The sequence below is a fragment of the Mus caroli genome, chromosome 19, assembly GCF_900094665.2.
Source record: "Mus caroli chromosome 19, CAROLI_EIJ_v1.1, whole genome shotgun sequence".
NCBI classification, from domain to species: Eukaryota; Metazoa; Chordata; class Mammalia; order Rodentia; family Muridae; genus Mus; species Mus caroli.
The window spans coordinates 41,475,544-41,494,405 of record NC_034588.1 but is presented as its reverse complement, the minus strand read 5'-3'; the positions used below and the strand labels follow the sequence as shown (position 1 = coordinate 41,494,405).

General features: G+C 48.5%; 1 protein-coding gene and 1 long non-coding RNA gene across 10 annotated transcripts in view; one reads left to right on the top strand and one right to left on the bottom strand.

The window, feature by feature from the left end:
* Positions 1-3,517, top strand: part of LOC110285516 — a 7,726-nt gene extending 4,209 nt beyond the window's left edge. The window contains exon 3 of the long non-coding RNA XR_002377063.1: positions 3,317-3,517. This is a non-coding gene — a long non-coding RNA (uncharacterized LOC110285516). The remainder of the gene's footprint in view (positions 1-3,316) is intronic.
* Pax2 (paired box 2) overlaps positions 1-18,862 on the bottom strand; it is a 91,057-nt gene that overhangs the window by 5,349 nt on the left and 66,846 nt on the right. For all 9 annotated transcript variants that reach the window (XM_021151748.2, XM_029472896.1, XM_029472889.1 and 6 more), the window contains 2 exons: positions 16,019-16,194; positions 13,530-13,656 (listed from right to left, as the gene is read on the bottom strand). In XM_021151748.2, the coding sequence (XP_021007407.2) occupies positions 13,530-13,656; positions 16,019-16,194 (303 nt within the window). The remainder of the gene's footprint in view (positions 1-13,529; positions 13,657-16,018; positions 16,195-18,862) is intronic.

Sequence of the window (18,862 nt, the reverse complement as noted above, 5' to 3'; positions counted from 1 at the left end):
CACACCTCCCCTAGTTCACTATTCACACCTCCCCTAGTTCACTATGCACACCTCCCTTATTCACACCTCCCCTAGTTCACTATTCACACCTCCCCTAGTTCACTATGCACACCTCCCCTAGTTCTTTTCCCTGCCCCCCCCCCCGCTAAGTTGTGTCCTAATCATGGTCAGGTCCATGGGACTCTTCACTGTTCCATAGCGCCTCTCCACCACTGTCCATGTGAAGGCATCGCCTACTTCACTCCTCAGATACATGCACTTTCTCACTTCCATCCCGACACACCTGAGAGAGTCATTCTTCTCCAAGAGGACAGAGGGACAGCTCAGGCTTTTCCATTTCTGCCCACCATGTGAGCATCCTCAGGAGCTGACCAACTGTCAACTCAAACTCAGGAGGAATAAAGGCAGACTCGTCTGCTCCTCCATCGGAAACCTGGTCCTTCTGAAGAGACATCTAGAACTTCAGAGCCCTAGACACAGCCTTCCTCCCCTGTCCCTTCTGATGTGCAGTTGACTCTCCTCTGCTACTTCTCTTAGGTTCATCTCTGTTTCCCTGTCACATTTATAATTTGACTCCAGAATACCGGCCTTTGGCTTGCTGGTTTTTCTTTGCTTGTGTTCCTGCCTCTACACTCTTCCCTCTTACCAGTCTGAACCACACCCGCTAGCCCTTTGGACACATTGCTTTCACAGGACCACCTCCTTATAAACACTGCCATTGATTCCCTGTAGGCTGCAGCTTAGATGGAAACCCTGGTGAGTGCCCACCTCGGCTTCTCACTACTGGCTGTTTTGACCTCCCCATGTAAAATGCCCATGCTCTGATGTGACCTTTCCTTGTCTTACTTATAGTTTTCTTCCAGTTCAAGCCTCAACATCCCCCATCCTTCTACTCATCTTGGAAGTTTCTTTCAGGTTTCCATGACATCCGTGTTCTATGATTGACAACATGCATTATCAGGTCTGCTGCTTCATGCCAAGGTTTTCATTTTCAAACAGACCATAACTCACTCAAGGGCAGGACCCACATTCTGATCTGTCCTGCAGAGTTGAGAACCCAGCTGACTCTCAATAAGTGCTTGTTGATCAACTCTTACCCACACCCCACTCACCCTATTCCACGCACTGCCAATTCCTGATGGATTATAATGGCTTCCTAATTGCTTCATATGTGTTGATCTATGCAGAGAAGCAAAGCCAGAATAAAATGTGCTTGAATCTTTTCCTTAAAAAAAAATCAATTGAAACGGGGTTGAGAGTTGGCTCCATGGTTAAGAGCACTGGCTGCTCTCCCAAAGGACCCTGGTTCGATTCCCAGCACCCACATGGCAACTCACAATGGTCTGTAACTCCTGTTCTAGGGGATCTGATATCCTCTTCTCTCCTTTTTTGATACCAGGAATGTGGAGCACAGACTCACAGGCAGGCAAATCACCCATACACATGAAAATAAATCAAAGTTTAAGGAACTAAAAAGTAAATAGAAACGAGAGTGGAATTTTTACATACAAAGATTTTCTGTGATAGGTTCTTCTCTGGGGACTCATCATGCAAGAGAACGATTTCCTTTTTTGAAACTTGTGGAGTGTGGTTAATGCCTTAGGTTTCCTGAAACTCACTAGTCAGAGGAGAACTAGCAAAGAGGGGGTCACTTCCAAATCCCAGGCAGTAGAAAAATCTGCATTTGCTTTCTGTTTGTTATATTCTGTTTTGTTTTGAGGCAGTCTTATTATACCCAGTCCAGGCTTGCCTCAGATTTGTGATCCCCCTGCCTCAGACTCACAAGTGCAGATATGTGTGCTACCACGACTTGCTTGCATTTGCTTTGCTGTAGCTTTCCTTGTATTGACTTCTATTGCTAATAATAACAATAATAATAATAAAAAAGTACACATCTCCTGACCATCTCTTAGTGGAGAGGACCCAAAGTGCACATCGAGAGGAAATACCTATTAGTTCCTTGAGAGAGATGAACACTATGGCATTTATTGGTCAGAGAAGACTTAGAAGAGAAGAGGATTATGGGAGATGTGAAGGTTTTGAAGCTAGAGAGACATAGAACTCAATTCCTCCAGGCCCTGTGATCTCAACATTTACAAAGCAGCCAGAAAGCAGCGTACACCTCTCCTCTCCTTCTATACTCCTTTTCTCTGATCTCCCTCTATTTTTTTCTCATGTTGGGCACCATGCCTCTTTGTTAATAACAGAAAAATAGGATTCATTTGAACTTTCCTATAACTAGTTGAACATAAATTCTGTATAATAATGGAAGGTATTCACACACACACACACACACACACACACACACACACACACACACACACACACACACAAGCCTAACGGCATTTGGAGGAGACAAAGAAAGGCTTGGTGGCTCAGAAGCTGTCTCCCCAGCTAACTCAGAGGCAATTCTCTTGCATAGTTTATTCCCACAGCTATCTCGCCTGCAAAATGGTATGTTCAACTTTCAGCAGGTAGAAGGCTTTGCCTGCTGAGAGCCACTCTCAGAACACTTGATTGGAAGGCACGTTTTCAAATTCTACTTAAAAAAAAAAATCTGTGTCTGCAGGTAGTGATTTGAAAAGTGTCGGGATAAGAGGCCCATGGTGAAAAAAAAAAAAAAGCATTTGAAATGTCTAGTGTTTGTCATACGTGTGAGTGTGTATGTGTGTGTGTGTGTGGTTTGTCCTGTAACAGTGTCATCACAAAGAGGTACCTGTTCAGGACCTCTGAAGTCTACAAGGTGCGAGCCCCTGCACACAAAGCATGCTCAATGACTTCATTAGTATACAGCTGACACCAGAAGAGCAGAGAGAGATTGACCAAAGTCTTGCTAGAGTCATAGATTCTCCTGGAACACCATTGTCAATAATGGAAAGTAGGCAATGCAGGAAGTTTTCAAATTACTGAGGCTGTCATACCATTTGCCCAGCAGCGTTCTTTGAGCAAGCCTCCTTCAGTAGGAAATAGCAATGGGAAATGGAAGAGCTGACAGAGCACTGGTTACCACAGTGCTACAGAGAGATGGGGGTGGGGGTGGGGGGACTCTGAAACTGTGAGATGGCTCCGCCATCTCCTTTACACGGGCAAGCAGAATCACAGAAACAGGAGAAAAGCCGTTTCACGGCAGAGGACGTCAGTTATAAAATATGTGCCATCCCATGGAAGACAGGAAGCAATAAAACACTTGCTTTGCTCACTGACAATGCCAGGAACATAAAAACAGTACTGGGGATCAAAATGGATAGAAACTCAACGTTCCTAGGAGAGAGTGGGCATTTCATGCTGCCCACTTGCTTTCTTTCTGCTTTCAAAGGTGAGTCTTCTGGAAGACCACGCCCTCGCTTTAAAGATAGAAAGATGGAGGTACATGGGCATAATGGCTCTCCTGTGATTCTACGGCCAGTCAACGATAGCACCAACATTAGAAGGCATGTCTATGCCACACCGCCTTTAATGACAATACGGACCCAGATACTCCCCCAAAAGAGCCAACGAGAAAGTAAAGTTTTCCAGCAAGCAAAGCGTCTAACCACTACGTAGCCGTTAAGAAGAGGCAGGGAAGGAAAGGGACACAGGAATGAACAGGTGCGTGGAAGGTCTGTAGTAAAACTCTATGGGGTGGCGTCTCCAGTTCCTCTGAGAGTTTTCTAACACAAAAAGCATCCCTGACAAGCAGGAGTAGTGGAGGCTCTTAAAGTACCCAGAAGTGTTGGAGGCACGGCACTTGGTGAGGATGCCTTCATGGTTCAATTGTAGTAGTCCCTGAAGACTCCGAAGCCAATCTTTGCAGCAGCCGCTCTGTCTGAATCAGACAGTGCACTTTCGTCAGGCATTCCTTAGCAAATGGGCCAGAGCAAATCAACTGTTTTGGAGGATCCTAAGTGCAGCCTCTTTCCCAAGTACGGACAGAAGCAAAGCGCCAGACTTGATGGAGAAATTAGACATTTTGAGTCATCGGATCACTTGTGCCACCTTGCTGGGTATTGGGTCAGCCATCTCTCTGCTCCTGGTCCCCCTAGAATGCACTAAACAACTGTTGTGTGCTAGGCACTGCCTTCAGTGTCTTACTGTGTTGCCTCCTTTACGTCTTTTACCAGTTCTATCAGCTGACCTAGTTTTAATTCCTGATTTTTTTTTTTCAGATGAGAAACTGAAACACAGAGGAGCTAAGGATTGTGGTCAGGGTTCATAGCTCATCCACAGAGGAGCCTGGACTACAGAAGTCATAGACTTCGATACTGCAATGATATTACCAAATATGACAGACCTAAAAACAGAGCATATTTGGTCTGGGAAAGTAACCTGCTAAACAACCTATCCTGTGAGAGAACATCTTGGGTTATCTGTTTCTGTTTCCTATTTCTTTTCTTATTTTTCCTTTTTTAAGGCAGGGTTTCTCTGCGTAGCCCTGGCTGTCCTGGAGCTTGCTCTGTAGACCAGGCTGGCCCTAATCTCAGAGATCCGCCTGCTTCTGCCTCTCCAGTGCTGGGATTAAAGATGTGTGCCACCACGCCAGGCTTAAGACTTTATTTCTTGTGTGTTTTAGCTTGCTTCATTTTTGTGCAGTTGGAGATTTGAGATTGGAGTTTATGAGTTTGATAAGGCACCAAAAATATATTTCAAGGGTCCACAGAAAGCTTTACATAAGTTTTATCATACATATCTCTTTCTGAGTAGTAAAAAAATGTGTTTTCAGAGCTAGAGAGATGGCTCAGTGGTTAAGAGCACTGATTGCTCTTTCAAAGGACCCAGGTTCAATTCCCAGTACCCACATGGCAGCTCATAACTGTAACTCCAAGATCTGACACCCTCATACAGACATATATGCAGACAAAACACAAATACATATAAAATAAAAATAAATTTTTAAAAATTGTATTCTCAAAAGTATTCATCACTCCAAAGTGAATAAATTATGTTTATAAAACAAGCAAACAAGAAAACTTCTGTTCTTTGGTATAAGAAGCTGATCTGTTTGCAACTATTCGAATGACATTAATAAAACTATATACAAAACAGCAAAAATGGGCTGGAGAGATGGCTCGCTAATTAAGAGCATATAGTGATTTTCCTGAGTTCAATTTTCGGCACTCACATCAGGAAGCTTACAACTGCCTGTAATCCCAGCTCCGGAAGGACCGCGCACCCCAGTCTTTGTGGGTGCTTACACTCATGTACATGGACCCTGTACCCCACACCCCACATAATACGTACAGATGCATAATTAAAATAATAGAAATAATTTTTTAAAAGAAAGAAACGGCAAAGTGTGAAGCAACAGACTTCTCTCAAGACCAGGCCAGTGCCAGCATTGAGAAGACCAAGGGACTAAGCAGAAGGAGGCAGAAATTGGTGCTACTTATGGCTTTTGCAACTAGGCTTATCAGACACAGATTTATATGGCAGAAGTTATAGCCACAGAGTTTAGAGATGCTTTTTTTCTTGGCACCTTTCTCTGAAAATAAGCATTTTTGCTCTCCATTTGACACCGTGGAGGGCCCTAAGGCCAGATAACATAACTCTTGTTTTACTATCCTCTCCTCAAGTTTGTCTGCCTCTCAGAAAATGAGGTCTTCAAGGCTGGAGGTCTGTGCTCACATGGGACACAAGACATTTATAATACACACAAGAATATAGTCACCGACTTTTAAACTGCTGCCTAAATATATTTTATCTTTGCATTTGCAAGTTGTATGTCGTGCATTAAAGCAGTGATCTTTGAATCTGCTTTCAAGAGACAGGAGGACTGTTTTCTATTTCATTTGGGGTTCTATTTCTAGGAGTCCCAGACTCTCCCAAAGTTTGCCTTCTAGAACAAAGCTTTGTGCCTGTGGGAGGACCCCACCTAGGCCCCTGTTTTGGCTCGCCTACTCCCACCTACTCCTACTCCAGCAGAGGGGGCTGTGCTCACAGTTCAGGGTGGCTGTTCTAGCTGAGTGACTGTCCTCTGAAGGCTGGACCTTCGTCCCAGATTGTCCTAGGCAGAGATGCTAGATCTGCATTGGCTCAGTGAGGTCTGTCCCTTGACCACAAACATCTGGACACAACTAGTCGGGCTGTCTCCACCTCCTCCCCTCACACAAGGCCCTTGGAGGGCTGTGTCCTACAGCACAGGGACCCACAGGAAGGGGCTTCCTCTAACGCAGCAGGGCCATGAATGAGCTGCTGTCTCAGCCTGAGAGAAGATGAGAAGTGCTGTTGAGAACTACACACTCAAAGGGCTGGAAGGAAACTTGGCTCATTTACAGAGGTAGAAACCGAGTGTCTGGAAGAGAAATCTCCAATACTCTTCTTCTCAGCTTGCTTCCCGGGACTGCTTTTTTCTCTGACTCCAAATAAAGAGCAGAGCTGAGCAGGGGCTGGCTGGCGCTCAGGAGGTTGGGCCAGGGACTCACCAGCCCACTGTACGAGAGACCCCCATGCTGGGTGGCAGAGGGTAAGCCTGTTTGCACAGTCTCCTGATACGCTGGGTCTCCTAGGTCCTCTCTGGCTTTATTTTGCTCCCGGAGAGCACTGAATTGTCAGCTCTAATCCTTCTGAAAGCACAGCGTTTTTCAGGCACTCTGTGTAAGTGAAACCCTAATCCCAAGGCTGGTGGGGCGCTTAAGCTGTTGGAGCATTAGCCTGCTTTCGGAGCACAGTACTGGATTTCCTCCTCTGCCAGGCAGCCCGGCCGCCACTGGGGAGGAGAGCAAAGGATTCCAAGCTGAAGGCAGCAAAGCCTTCCCAGAAATGACAGTAGCGGTGGTACAAAGCTTGGGTCAAAAAAAAAAAAAAAAAAAAAAAAAGCATTGGCTTATTTGTCCTGAGGCGACAGCTAAGGAGGGCCTTCCTGTCATCTTGTAGTATCCGGTTCTCTGAGAAACATGTTTCAAGTCTTGTCTTGGTGGCTTTAAGGCCACTAAGACATTTCTGAGCCGTGCGTGCCTGTGACATTCCTTAGAACGCCACTGTCCACGATTCTGGCCATTTGGGAAAGGTTGTGTTAGCCCGTCTTTTCCTTAAGCAATCTCTTCTTAGGAAGCGCCAAAGAGCAGAGTAAACAAGCTAAGTGTTGAGAGGCCCCTCTCTGGGCTACCCTAAGCATCTCTAAATAACACCCACCCCGTAGCATTGTGGAAGGGTTTCCCTACCTCCCTCACTGTGAAAACAGGGTGTTTGCCCAGGCAGCCCTGCTTAACCTGGGTTGGGTACTGTATGCATTTAAAATAAAGACCATAGGTTTGTGACAAATGTTTTGATTTGAATTCTGACAGGCCAGTCTCTCTGATCACTAAATGAATCAGGAAGAGTGTATGAAGAAGGAAAAGTGTTTGACACACCCAGCATCTTGGGTTTGGTTTATGGATAGAAAAGATAGAGAGAAGTGGCGTAGACTCCATGATGCGGACCCAATTCGGGCTCATCTTAGAAGGCCACAGGACGTGTTTGCTAAGATTCTCCAAACCCTTCATCTCCCCCATGACTCCCTATGTGGCCTCGCTGTGTGCCCAGGCTCACCCCTGGGGAGGCTAGCCCATCATCCCCAGGATGGCTGCTAGGAACAGACATGGGTCGGTGTTAAAATGGTTCATCTTTGATTCTACTCTAAGCTGGCTGCCCTCAGCCCCAGAGTGGGTTCACGTCTCTTCTTTTTAACATCTTTCTCTTCAAAAGGTAGACTGGATTAAAAAAAAAAAGAGAAAGAAGAGGCTCATCCAGTGCCTCCCTAAGCTGCTGGCCCAGGGCACTGCATATTTGTCAATGTCTCATTGCTATGGAAATGCCTTCATAATTAAATCACAGTGAGGTCTGGGGCTGGGGGTCCTTAGGGATGTAGCCAGAGGCCTCAGAGATAGCTAAGGGAGGCCTCACCTCTATGCCTTGGGCCTTCTCAGCCTAAATAGAGGTGTAGAGGAAAGCCCTCTGGCTTGGCTTGGTTGCCATGGGAGTGGGCTATCCTATTACCACATGTCTGGAGTTGGCCTCACCTTCTTCTTTCAAAGTTGGAGGGAAACTCTGATGTCTGTGCCCTAAATTCCTCCAGATAATCAGGGGCTGTGAGCCAATAGACAGGAGTAGGGGACTCCCAGCCTCTTTGAGGAACATTTCAGAGCTTTTATTGCCTACCCCTAAGGGGCTGGCCGAGGGCTATGTGTTTATTTTATGGGGGAAGTGCAGTTGCATTGGAAAGGGGTTGTTAACTACAGGAAAGGGGAGGTCCCTGGAGGCGCTCAGGACTCTTTGAGTAGAAGGAGGTTTCCCAGGGTCCACAGTTCTACCTGCCAGAGGGCCACTTTGCTTTCCATTGGCTATGGCGGGCAGCTTATAGAAACTGCTGAGCTGCATCTGCGTTTGTACCAGCATTGATTCTTCTAACCTCCAGGGTTCTAGGGTCACTTCTGCTCTTTAGCTCCAAACCTGGGGTCTCCAGCCTCCCCACTTCTGTTCAAAGTTGACAGCTTCTACCTCCCCTGTCTGACTTGGGCACTGCCTCTTGGGTACCATCCATAGATCCTTCCTGGATGTGAGTTGTAGCTTCTTCAAAGCTCCCCTTGCCACACACACAAGCACATACAGTGGAGGAGGGAGGGCACTTCCCTGAGCATGAAGCCTCTCATATTCAACATTATCCAAAATAAGTAAGATTCTTTACCGAGAAGACTCTGAATCAGGATAAGCTAGGATAAACTCCCCCCTCCTCCTTTTCATCCATTGGCCTTTTGGGTCTCCATTATCTGACAGTTGGCTCAGCACTGGGGGGGGGGGGGGGGGGTGGAGGGGGGGGGAAGGGCTCCTGGGTCCAGATCTGGGTTAAAATAAAAACTAGTCTTTCTGTTGAATCTTTAGTTGATCTTCACACTGGGATATTCCATTGCTATCTAGTCCTTGGGGATGCTAATCGCCCTTCTGCTAACATCCCCCCTCACAGTAGCTCAGTGTCACATGGCGTGTGCAAAGCTTTTTTTTTTTTTTTTTTTTTTATGGTGAGCTCATCTTCTATGGTGGCTTTCTGTTGGTCTTTCTCAATGGGAGTCCCTTGCATCCTGGATCATAAGGTGTTTTTACAGGGAAGGTTCCCCAGCATCCCTGCTGGTGCCAGAGTGAACCATTGCCCCGCACAAAGTTCTGTGTACCTTCTTGGCTTGAGGACTCCCTGCAACTACTTATGACATGAACTTGAACTTAGTTCTACATCTGGGCTTTCATGTCTCTGTTTCTCACGAGGACATGTGCCCCTCTCCTTTATTTCCCTGGGTCATGGGGAAAAGCCTGTGGCTCTCCAGTTCCTAGACAGTGTTGTCCCTGTCTTGCCTCTATTTTTTTCTTGGGTCTAAGATCACATGCCCTGTCTGCGTGCATTATACCTCAATATTCCTACCCTAAGGTTTACCTCTGTGTGAAACTCACAGTGTAGCGCATCCTGCTCTGGCTCTGGCTCCAGAGCAAGGTGTGGCTATGCTTTAACTGCTCCTCTGTTATTTTTTTACTCAGCTCTGTTGTGCTAAGCTTAGTCCCTTGTTTCTGAAGACCAGCTTCATTCCTCTCACACCTCTGAGAACTGCATTTGTGCAAGGCTTGCCCAGTGCTTGGTAGTGATGCCCACTAGAGGCCAGTGAAGCCCACTCTATGCAGCTGCTCTGGGGACACGTGTGCTCTTTAGCTTCTCCGGGAAGCCCTGGGGCTTTGTGAGCACTAACTCCCTTTAGCACCAACTCAACCCATGGCTTCTGGGAAGGAAACTTGCTGTCTGTTGTTGAACAGACTTTGACCAGGCCAAGGCACCCTTGAACTCCCCCAAAGACCTCCCCCTCCCCCAGTGACTTGGGGATCCTAGACCTTGTTTTCATCTACTCCTTCCAGATTAACATCACTTTCAGGGTCTCTGCAGACTCACCTATTGAGGCAGCCTGGGCCAAGGCCAGAGAGAAAGCCATGGGGAAGCAGAGCTCTTATTGCTACTGGTGTTGGGAAACTTAAGAAGTGAATGATACAGTGGCTGTCGCAGAGGCCTCTATAGAGTCCCAGACCAGAGGGTCTGTGGAACACTTAAGGGTTAAGGCTATTTCCCGGGGGTGTTCTTTGAAGAGGATATGAAAGTGGTTGAAGGCAGCAGCTCCAAGCAACAATATTAAGGAAGCCCAAGGCCAGAGTGCCCCCGGCCCATTTTCCCAACTAGTGGGTCCCATTTTCTTTATCACTTAGTTGAGAGTCGGCTCTGTTCCAGACCGGCAGCCTAGAGCAGTGGGCTGGAGCAAAGAGATGCAGCTGAGCTAGAGCAACCCAGCAGCGGAGGGGAGAGTGGGTGATAAATTTAAATAACCAGCTTGACTTGGCAGCTTGCTGAGTTGTGATGCAGTGAAATTAAAAATCTCAGCTGAACTTCCAAACACCACCCTGAGAAATCGGTGTCTTGCCTTGGTTCCCTGCTGGAAGCTGTGTGGGGAGGGGATCGGGCTGAGAGTCCTAGCCTGTGGCAGCCACCCTTGCCTGCGATGTGATTAGCTGTGTCCTGGCCCACTGGCTCCCACTCTCTCTCCACACAACAGTTCAGGCTCCTGTCTCCTCTCAGTCCTGACCTTGTGGAACAGCTGTATCAAGTGGCTGGTGAAGTTTGAAATCAGCCTCGAGTGCCAGGAGACGGCAGGAATATCAATCAGGTCTGGTCTCTCAGGTTGGGCTAAGGCCTTCCCAGCCAGCTTCCTTAAGACCCGTTCTTTGGGCTTTGGCTTCTAGGGAGAGGATGAGCTGAGTGCCTGAGGACTTGTGGGATTCCTTGGCACATCCAAGGCTCTAAACACACCACGGCCTTGCAGCCCCCTGATTTATTACCCATGAGCCTTCACTCACCTAAACACCTTTTTCTTCCTCTGCCAAAGCCCTTACTAGTCTCAAATGAAATAAGCTTTTAAAGAACGCCTGTGATCTGGGTACAGCGGTTTACCCTTCTTAACTGAAACACTCGGGAGGCTGTGTGTGTGTGTGGGGGGGTAGCTGGATAGCTATGAGTGGCCAGTCTGGGCTGCAGAGTGAGATTCTATGGGGTAGGATCTTTGGGAAGAATACCTGCAAATTACACCAAGAGTCTCTCACCTCCTCAGCCTGCTTGGAGCCCCTGTTCTCACAGATGTCAACATCTGTCTAGAAGAACACACTCAAAGTTCCTTTGTGCCGCCCGTCCTTGATACACAGCTTAATGCTTCCTAACGAGCCCTGGCCCAAAAGCTACCACACTAAACCTGTTCCCAAGATGGCCCATGAAGTCTCTGGGCAATACCTGTTTTCTCACCTTGACAGTACCTCCAGCAAACTCTGTCTGTCCCCTCGATAAACACATCATGAATCATTCATCTTTAATAGATTATGCAAATTAGGGGGAACATAAAATCAACAAAGATCAATAGCTGCAGCCGTTTAATTGCCAGCCAAAAGAACATTTTAAGAATGAACATAATCTGCAGCCCTTGCTCGAGTAATGGCACGATTAATCCAAACCCTGGATCTCGGTCTAAGTGTGGAAAACATCATTCCCTGCCCCCACCCGGCCCCTCCCCTCCCCTCCCCCACCCCTCGCCACACTTCTCTCTTTTTTGGTAATTTCCAGTTTCTGAGCGGAGTTTCCCCGTCATTACCACTGGTGAACAGCTCCGAATGTTAATGGCTCTGCTTTTGTTACTCCTCGCTTGATTGAAATGTCGCATACAGATTGAGATGTTACTGCTAACTTGCCACCTGGGAATGTCAAGCTGGGTCTGAAATGAACTTTTCTCACACTTGGATCCAGATGGATCAGCCGGAGATGTTCCCAGGCTGAGCTGGGACCGTTCCAGGGCCATGGGGGGGAGACTGATGGGGGCTGTTCAAGGTGGAGGCACTTTTCCACATTAGCCCCCAGTGTCCCCTGCAGCAGGAGTCCTGCCCGGAAGAGCCATGTGTCCATCCCCAGGAAGTTCCTACCTTCTGGACTGCGGCACTAACTACTGAGAAAAGTCCTTCTTGCTGTTTCACCACTTTTGAGAAGTATCCACTGCACCAGAAAGCTGGCCTGGCTTGGGTTGGAAGGCCAGAAAACAACTATAGGGGACCTTGGAAAGCTCAGACCCAGGGCCTGTGGATCTGCAACAGTGGTTGTCAACCTGTAGGTCGTGACCCCCTTGCGGGTCACAGATCAAATATTGGATCTTTACAGTATGATTCATAATGTCAAGCAAAATTACAGTTGTGAAGTAGCAACAAAACTAAGCTTATGGTTGAGGGGTCACCACAACACGAGGAACTGTACCAAAGGGAGGGTTGCACTGTTAGGAAGATTGAGAACCACTCACTGGTCTAAGCAGTGAACTAACTCGACGGGTCTCACTAAGGACATCGCTCCCCTAAAGCCTAGTCACTCTTTGGATTCCTAGCTAAAGACTACGACTCTATTTTTGCTGGACACCACTGTACCAAGAGATCACTTTAGGAGAACACAGGAAAGGTAGGGGTCTCGGGAGCCTCCTGAAGTTTGGATGATTACTCTGAGCCCACCTCAGCCAGAGCTGCCCTCCTATCCACACAAAGTTACCAAGTCACCGCCCAGATGAATCACCACAGAGCCTTCCTATAGCCTGTTCTCTGTCTTTGCCACTGGCGGTGACGCTGGCTACCTACAACAGCCTTGCTGTCCCTAGGCGGTCTCTCAGCTCACTCTCTGGTAACGCCTCAGTGTCTCCCAGTCCCCACTGAGTCCCTTCTCAGTCATCCTGTCTCCCAAGGTAGGAATGGCACACTGGCTTTAGTGCCTCCAGGATAATTAGGTGAATTTTAATAACACCTCAATGTGTGTCTCTCTTACTGGAACACTTTCCTGGCCCGGAAACCCTTCCACTGTGCCAGAGACCTTCTGACGCAGGCACATGAAGCTCTAGCAGAAGCACCATTTGTTAGATCTTCAGGTACCTCTGTAACTCTCATCCCTGGAAGGTTTGGCCAGGGGGCCTCTCCCCTCACCTCCTTATTTGACCTCCCCAGTCCTTGGAATCTAACTTCTCATTGGCTTCCTCTAGGATACAGCAGAAAGGCTATAGTAACCGGGTTCCACTCTGCAGGGCTGTTACCACACCCTCAGGTCCCAGGTCCCAGACGTATGGTATAAGCTGCCTTGAGAGAGGAAAGCAAGCTCTGCAATACTCTTGGGGACAAAGCACGAAGGCTAGAGACCCGGAACCTCTGAGCCACTTTCCCCAGCTGGCCTGTTTGCTTTAACATTCGTCTACATATGTCCTAACCAGACAACTGGGGAGAGAAGAGGAAAGGAGGCAAGGACAGAGAGAGTCAACAGCTGGCTACTAGCCTCCATCTTTTCAGGCTGAAGCCCAGAATCCTGACCACAGTATTTCTATCCCTACATCGGCGCACATCTGTTCAGGAAAAGACTCTCTCCCTCTCTCTCTCTCACTCTGCAGATACCATGGCAGGGGGCCACTTGTCTCATTGGGGCCCAGATGGCATAGACTGAGGCACCCCCACTGGAAGCAGTGCCCCCACCCTCCTGGAAGCCACCTTACCGGTCACAACGGGGTACGTCTGTGTGCCTGACACATTGCTGCCCAGCTCAGGGTTGGCGGATGCAGATAGACTGGACTTGACTTCATCAAGCCCAGGGGTCAGGGCTGGGAGAGAGTATTCATTCCCCTGGGAGAAGGGAGAAAAGTGACAGCTCTCTATTGATGCTTATACACAGAAAGACGCGGTGTGCAGATGGAGAGGAGGACCCCAGAGCCCTCCCAGATGGGGTGGAAGGAGATGGCTAGGTGGGGCAGGGAGATGGGGAGGGGCTCGCTGTGTGGGGAGGGAGAGTTTGGTGAGAGTGGGGGTGGACCTGACACACTGAGTGGAGATGCGGTCTATACACTGGGGGTGGGTCCCTAAAGCAGCATCCCCATCTTTTGCCTAAGATACTCCAGGAGGGAGCACAGCAATGGGGATCCCCTTGCTGAGAAGTATGGGGTACTCAAGTTCCTCTGAGTAGGGGCCATGGAGGGCAGAGATGGAGCCGGACACATGGCTGAGGTAGCAGTTGGGGGAAGGACCTAGTGGGGCCTCCAGCCTGGCACTGCTGGGTTGGCTGATGGGGTATGGGCGCCCCTTTTTAAAAAACAAACAAAGACAGCCCCATGGGCCCCTTGCTCTCTGCCTGTGCACTGGGGTATGAAATTGGGGAGGGGGAGAGTCCACATGGCTAACAGAAGGGTAGGAGGGGGCCAGCCATTGACTCTGAAAGGGTGTCCTGCCCGAAACACTTGGGTAATTGCCTTTTTATTGCAACTACCACCAAGCCAGACCCAGGAGCCGGGCAGACCAGGAGCCTGCACAAAGCAAGAAAAGTTGCTCTGATTAATATTACGTTAAATTAAAACTGATTTTCTGCTCTTTCGGGTCCGTTTTTTTTCCCTTCCGCTTCCTGGCCCCCCCAGAGGATCCCCTCCCCTCCTTGGCTGGACGGGATTGCCTCGTCATTTCCAATTCCTTCTCGTATTGATCTTCCTGTAGAAATCAGTTTTGTAATTAGCTGCAAATTAGGCCTTCTACTGGGGGTGAAGCTGCCCCCTGATTTATCACCAGAGTAATTCGCTGTGATCGGAGAGAAATTAAAATGAACTCAATTAGGCTTCGGATTTGCTTTATGGGCCCTGCTCCGAGTTTCAGGGGGAAAAATGACTGTGCTGGTGTTTAATAGTCTAATGAAAGTAAATAAAGGTTATTCATTGTAATACAGCCAGGGACTTGGGGAGGGTGCACTGAGCCGCCCGCCTCGGCCAGCTCCTCCTTTGTTGGTTTATGGCTCAGGGCACCTTAAAAAGACTTTTGATTTTTGTTTTATGAAGACAAACAGCTTATGGGATAAAAGGACGGGCGGGGAGAAAGGCGAGAGGCTAGGGGCTGTTGAAGTCTTAAAGTGCAACTATGCTGTGTGGAGCTTAAGGTGAAGCCAGTGTGGAAGTGTGTGTGTGTGTGTGTGTGTGTGTGTGTGTACAGTGTGAGTGTGTGCACAGCAGGTTGTATTGTTCTGCAGTTGGAGGCCTGACCTAGGCCATATTTGTAGGCTGGTTTGGGGACTACATTGATGTGTGGATGGAGGGGTAATGTGCTAGGGTAATGGAGCAGCCAGCCTGGAAAGTGTGTACATGTATGGGCCCTGCAGGACTCTTGGGCTACGGACTATGTGTGCAGTGGGAAGAACAGGTGAATGATGGTGGGAAATGGGAAACCTTTAATTTTTAAGATAAAGAGCTTATTATTGCGTAGGGAGTCGGGCATGCTGAGGCACACATGTGCAAACCAGAGGACAGCTCTGTGGGGTCAGTTCTCTCCCCCCACCTTTACATGAATTTGGGGACCAAACACAGCCTGTCAGGTTTGCAGTGTTGGGTGTCAGGTGCCATCACCCACTGTACCATCTTGCTAGCCCTGAAATGTGAGGCTTTAGGGATACATTTTTGAGTTCTGTGTTTTGCTGTGGCAGTGCATGCTTTGGCTTGTGTTGTGTGCACTGTGCTTTTCGGTGTCTGGGAGAATCGTGGGTGGCCAAGACAGCTGCCATCCAGCCTGGGTTCACACTGAGTGGATGTATCAGGGACAAGGAGGCAGGTGTGGGTGGGCTTTCTTTCTGATATGGGGCAAGAAGATTTTTCACAGACTTTCTGTGGGACCTGGTGGGGGCAGGGCAAGGGTCATAGCAAGAGGATATTTCCCATAGTAGAGTCACAGAATGCCAGAGCTGGAGTGGGGATTGAGGGATGACACGGTGCTGTTCATAAGGAATTGGAAACTTTGAATAGGAACAGCATTTATGTTTTGATCCATGTCTTATAATTTTTAATGGCTGTATATTGAAACTATTTTTCTTAACTATGCTTTAACGTCTATCTGTGCGGTCACGTGGTACACACGTGGTAGCTGTATAAACACAGGCAGTGTTGGTCGTCTGGTGTGGGAGGGTCTCGTTCTGCCCAGTTCCGTTATGTTCTGGGTGAACGGGAAGTTCCACTCTCACCTGTTCTGATTTGATGTGCTCTGATGCCTGGAAGACATCGGGATAGGAAGGACGCTCAAAGACTCGATCCAGAGCTTCCAGCTGCTGCTGGGTGAAGGTGTCGGCTCGCAGGTGCTTCCGCAAACTGTCCACACCACTCTGGGAGTCTCCATTAGGGACAGAGCCCTCAGATACATCTGGGAAACACAGAGACACTTAAGTCATGAGCACCAGGCCAACAGAAATAAGGAAGAATGCAGTGGTCAAGGGGTTGGGTACTTGGCTCTGGCCTCTGTGCCCCTGCGTCCATGTCTGTACCCCTGCTAGGGTCCCTTTCTTTTCATTCACAAGCTAGAGGAGGCTAGAGGCCTAGGTCTAAAGGCCTAGGGGCTGGCCCTTCCTCAGAGACAGGGTGGAGAAGCCAGAGCTCTGAAAGAGCTGGAGATTGAGAAAGAAGGGCGGTCATATGTTGGGCAGAAGGACTAGGCAGAAATGGAGGCAGGAGGTCCCACAAAGCTGTCTCCAAGGCTTTCTTTCCCCAGAACCTCCCCCATCCCCCAGCCTGCGTCACACTAGGTGAGGAGGGGCTGGGCTCTCAGACATGTATTACTGTGGAGAATTGAACTGGGTTCAGATAAATTTCAGTTCTACCGATTCCAAAGATTGAAAATGATCACATCTCTAAGCTAAGTATAACATAGAGTCTGGGTAAAATCATTAACTACTCCTGGGGAGGAGGGGCCCTGAGAGCAAAGCTGAGATACTCTGGTCAGGCTGGACACACAGCAGGCAGGAAAGAAGAGTCAGTAGTCATAGGAGCTGCTCGGCCTTCCACATGGTCAGACTCTGGGAAGCATGCTGGTGGCTAAGACCCAGCCATCTTTCTCCTGTGGATGGCTCAGGCTCAGGCTCAGTAGGAGACAGCTCCTGGAACACCTGGTTTCCATCAGGAGCCAAGACTTGCTCCATGGAGATAGGGCTAGTCACCACTAGAGCCTGCTTCCGGCCAGAAGGCAGTCGGGTCTCCAAATCTCTACTTTGTCCACTTGTTACTTTGTCTCTATTTCCTCTATCCCTGCCCTCCAGTGTTTGGCCACTTGGAGCTTTTAGAGCATTCTGAGGACAAAGAGCCTGTCCTACAGCCTCTTTGGACCCTCACTTAGTAACTCTGATGGCCCTCGGCCCCAGCCCCAGCCCCGTCCTGCTATTTCATGGCTTCCTTCAGTCCAGGATAAGCTAGGGAACCTTGAGCCTGGGGCCAGCCCTGTGCTCTAGGCCCCAGGGTGTTCCTCTGGGACTGTTATATATATCAGTTTATAGGTGATTATATGATATGATATAATCAATATTGCATTATTTACAGTAACACCGTACAGTATCATTTGGGAGACCATAGAAAGTATTACATATTGATTAACCTCAATCTACAGCCGTCCTTCCTCGCTGGCCTTCCAGAAGGAGCAAAAGACACTGTTTTCCAAAAGGACCTCCTGTCTTCTTACCATACTGTTCAGGAGCAAGGAGAGTGTGTGTTGGGGGGGGGTAGGGGGGGTGGAGATGTAGAAAGAAAAAATAGAGACAGACACACACAGAAAGGTAGAGGCAGAGAACGAGAGAGACAGACAGACAGAGACAGAGACAGAGAGACAGTAAGACCAGCCTGAGGTGGGCAGAGGCTGCTATAATGTCATTCTTATGTTCCTTTGGACAGAACTTGATGTATTTTTTTTTTTTTCTGCACGGCTCTGGAACCATTAGAGACCCTGTAGGGGGAACTGAAATACAGTACACTTATTTTCCCCTTTGTGTGAGAGTTCTCTATGCATGTACATGTCTAAGTCATAAACACCTGGATAAAAAAGGATCTGGATGAGTTTAAATGACAGCAGGAATCCTTTGAAAAGAACCTGGGCACGTGAGGAATGTAAGTTCATGTTCCCTTTCTCCCAAGAGCCCTCCTGTTGCCAGGATGTATATCTCCCTACTGCCATGGCCTGTCACTATCTGCATGCCCCATTGTGCCTAACCATCTCTGCTTGCAACCCTCCTACCTTCTGGGGATGCCCTGCTGCTAGGGCGGAGGGAAAGTAGAATCAAGGGTCTTTGTATCTATCTATTGCTCTTACTGAATGGGTCCTAAGGAGTAGAAGGTACATTTGTCAATGAGCATACATTCAAATGTGCGTGTGTGTGTGTGTGTGTGTGTGTGTGTGTGTGTGTGTGTGCACCTATGTGAGGCAAGATGCTTTTCATGCCTCTGTGTGGATTTGTGTACATGCCTGTGTGTGGCTTGCCTCACCCTGTGACCGAGTGTGTGTGTGTGTGTGTGTGTGTGTGTGTGTGTGTAGGAGCTGAACTAAAGCTTTGTCCTCAGGTCACTGGCTGGAGGAGTCTCTTTGCCTTCATTTATTCAGGGGCCCTTCAGATCTTGACAAATCTGTCACTCTAAATTTGCGAGAGATTATGGTGCTCTCTCCCCAGCCCGCAGAGAGGTGATATATGATATCTGCTGCCCCTATTGATTGCCTGATCTGGTGGCAGAGGCCGGCGAAATGAACTTGAAATGAACATCATGCCTCAACTCATTGTGCGTATAATACACTACTTAATCCCACATTTTTCAGCCGCTATGGAATTCAATTGATCAATCATGTTCCACTGATAGTACTGTTTTAGGGGTTATTGCTGCTCCCTCCACTCGCTGACCTTTTTATTTATTTATTTTTTCTGTACACACGGGCCCTGGTGGTGAGACAGGTTACAGAGGCAGCTGGTGGAAGGCCGGGGAGGGCTGGAAGGGAAGGGAAGGAAAAAGGAAGCCCTCTGCTGGGAGAGGTGGAGGCGGAGGCAGGGGGGGGGGGGGGG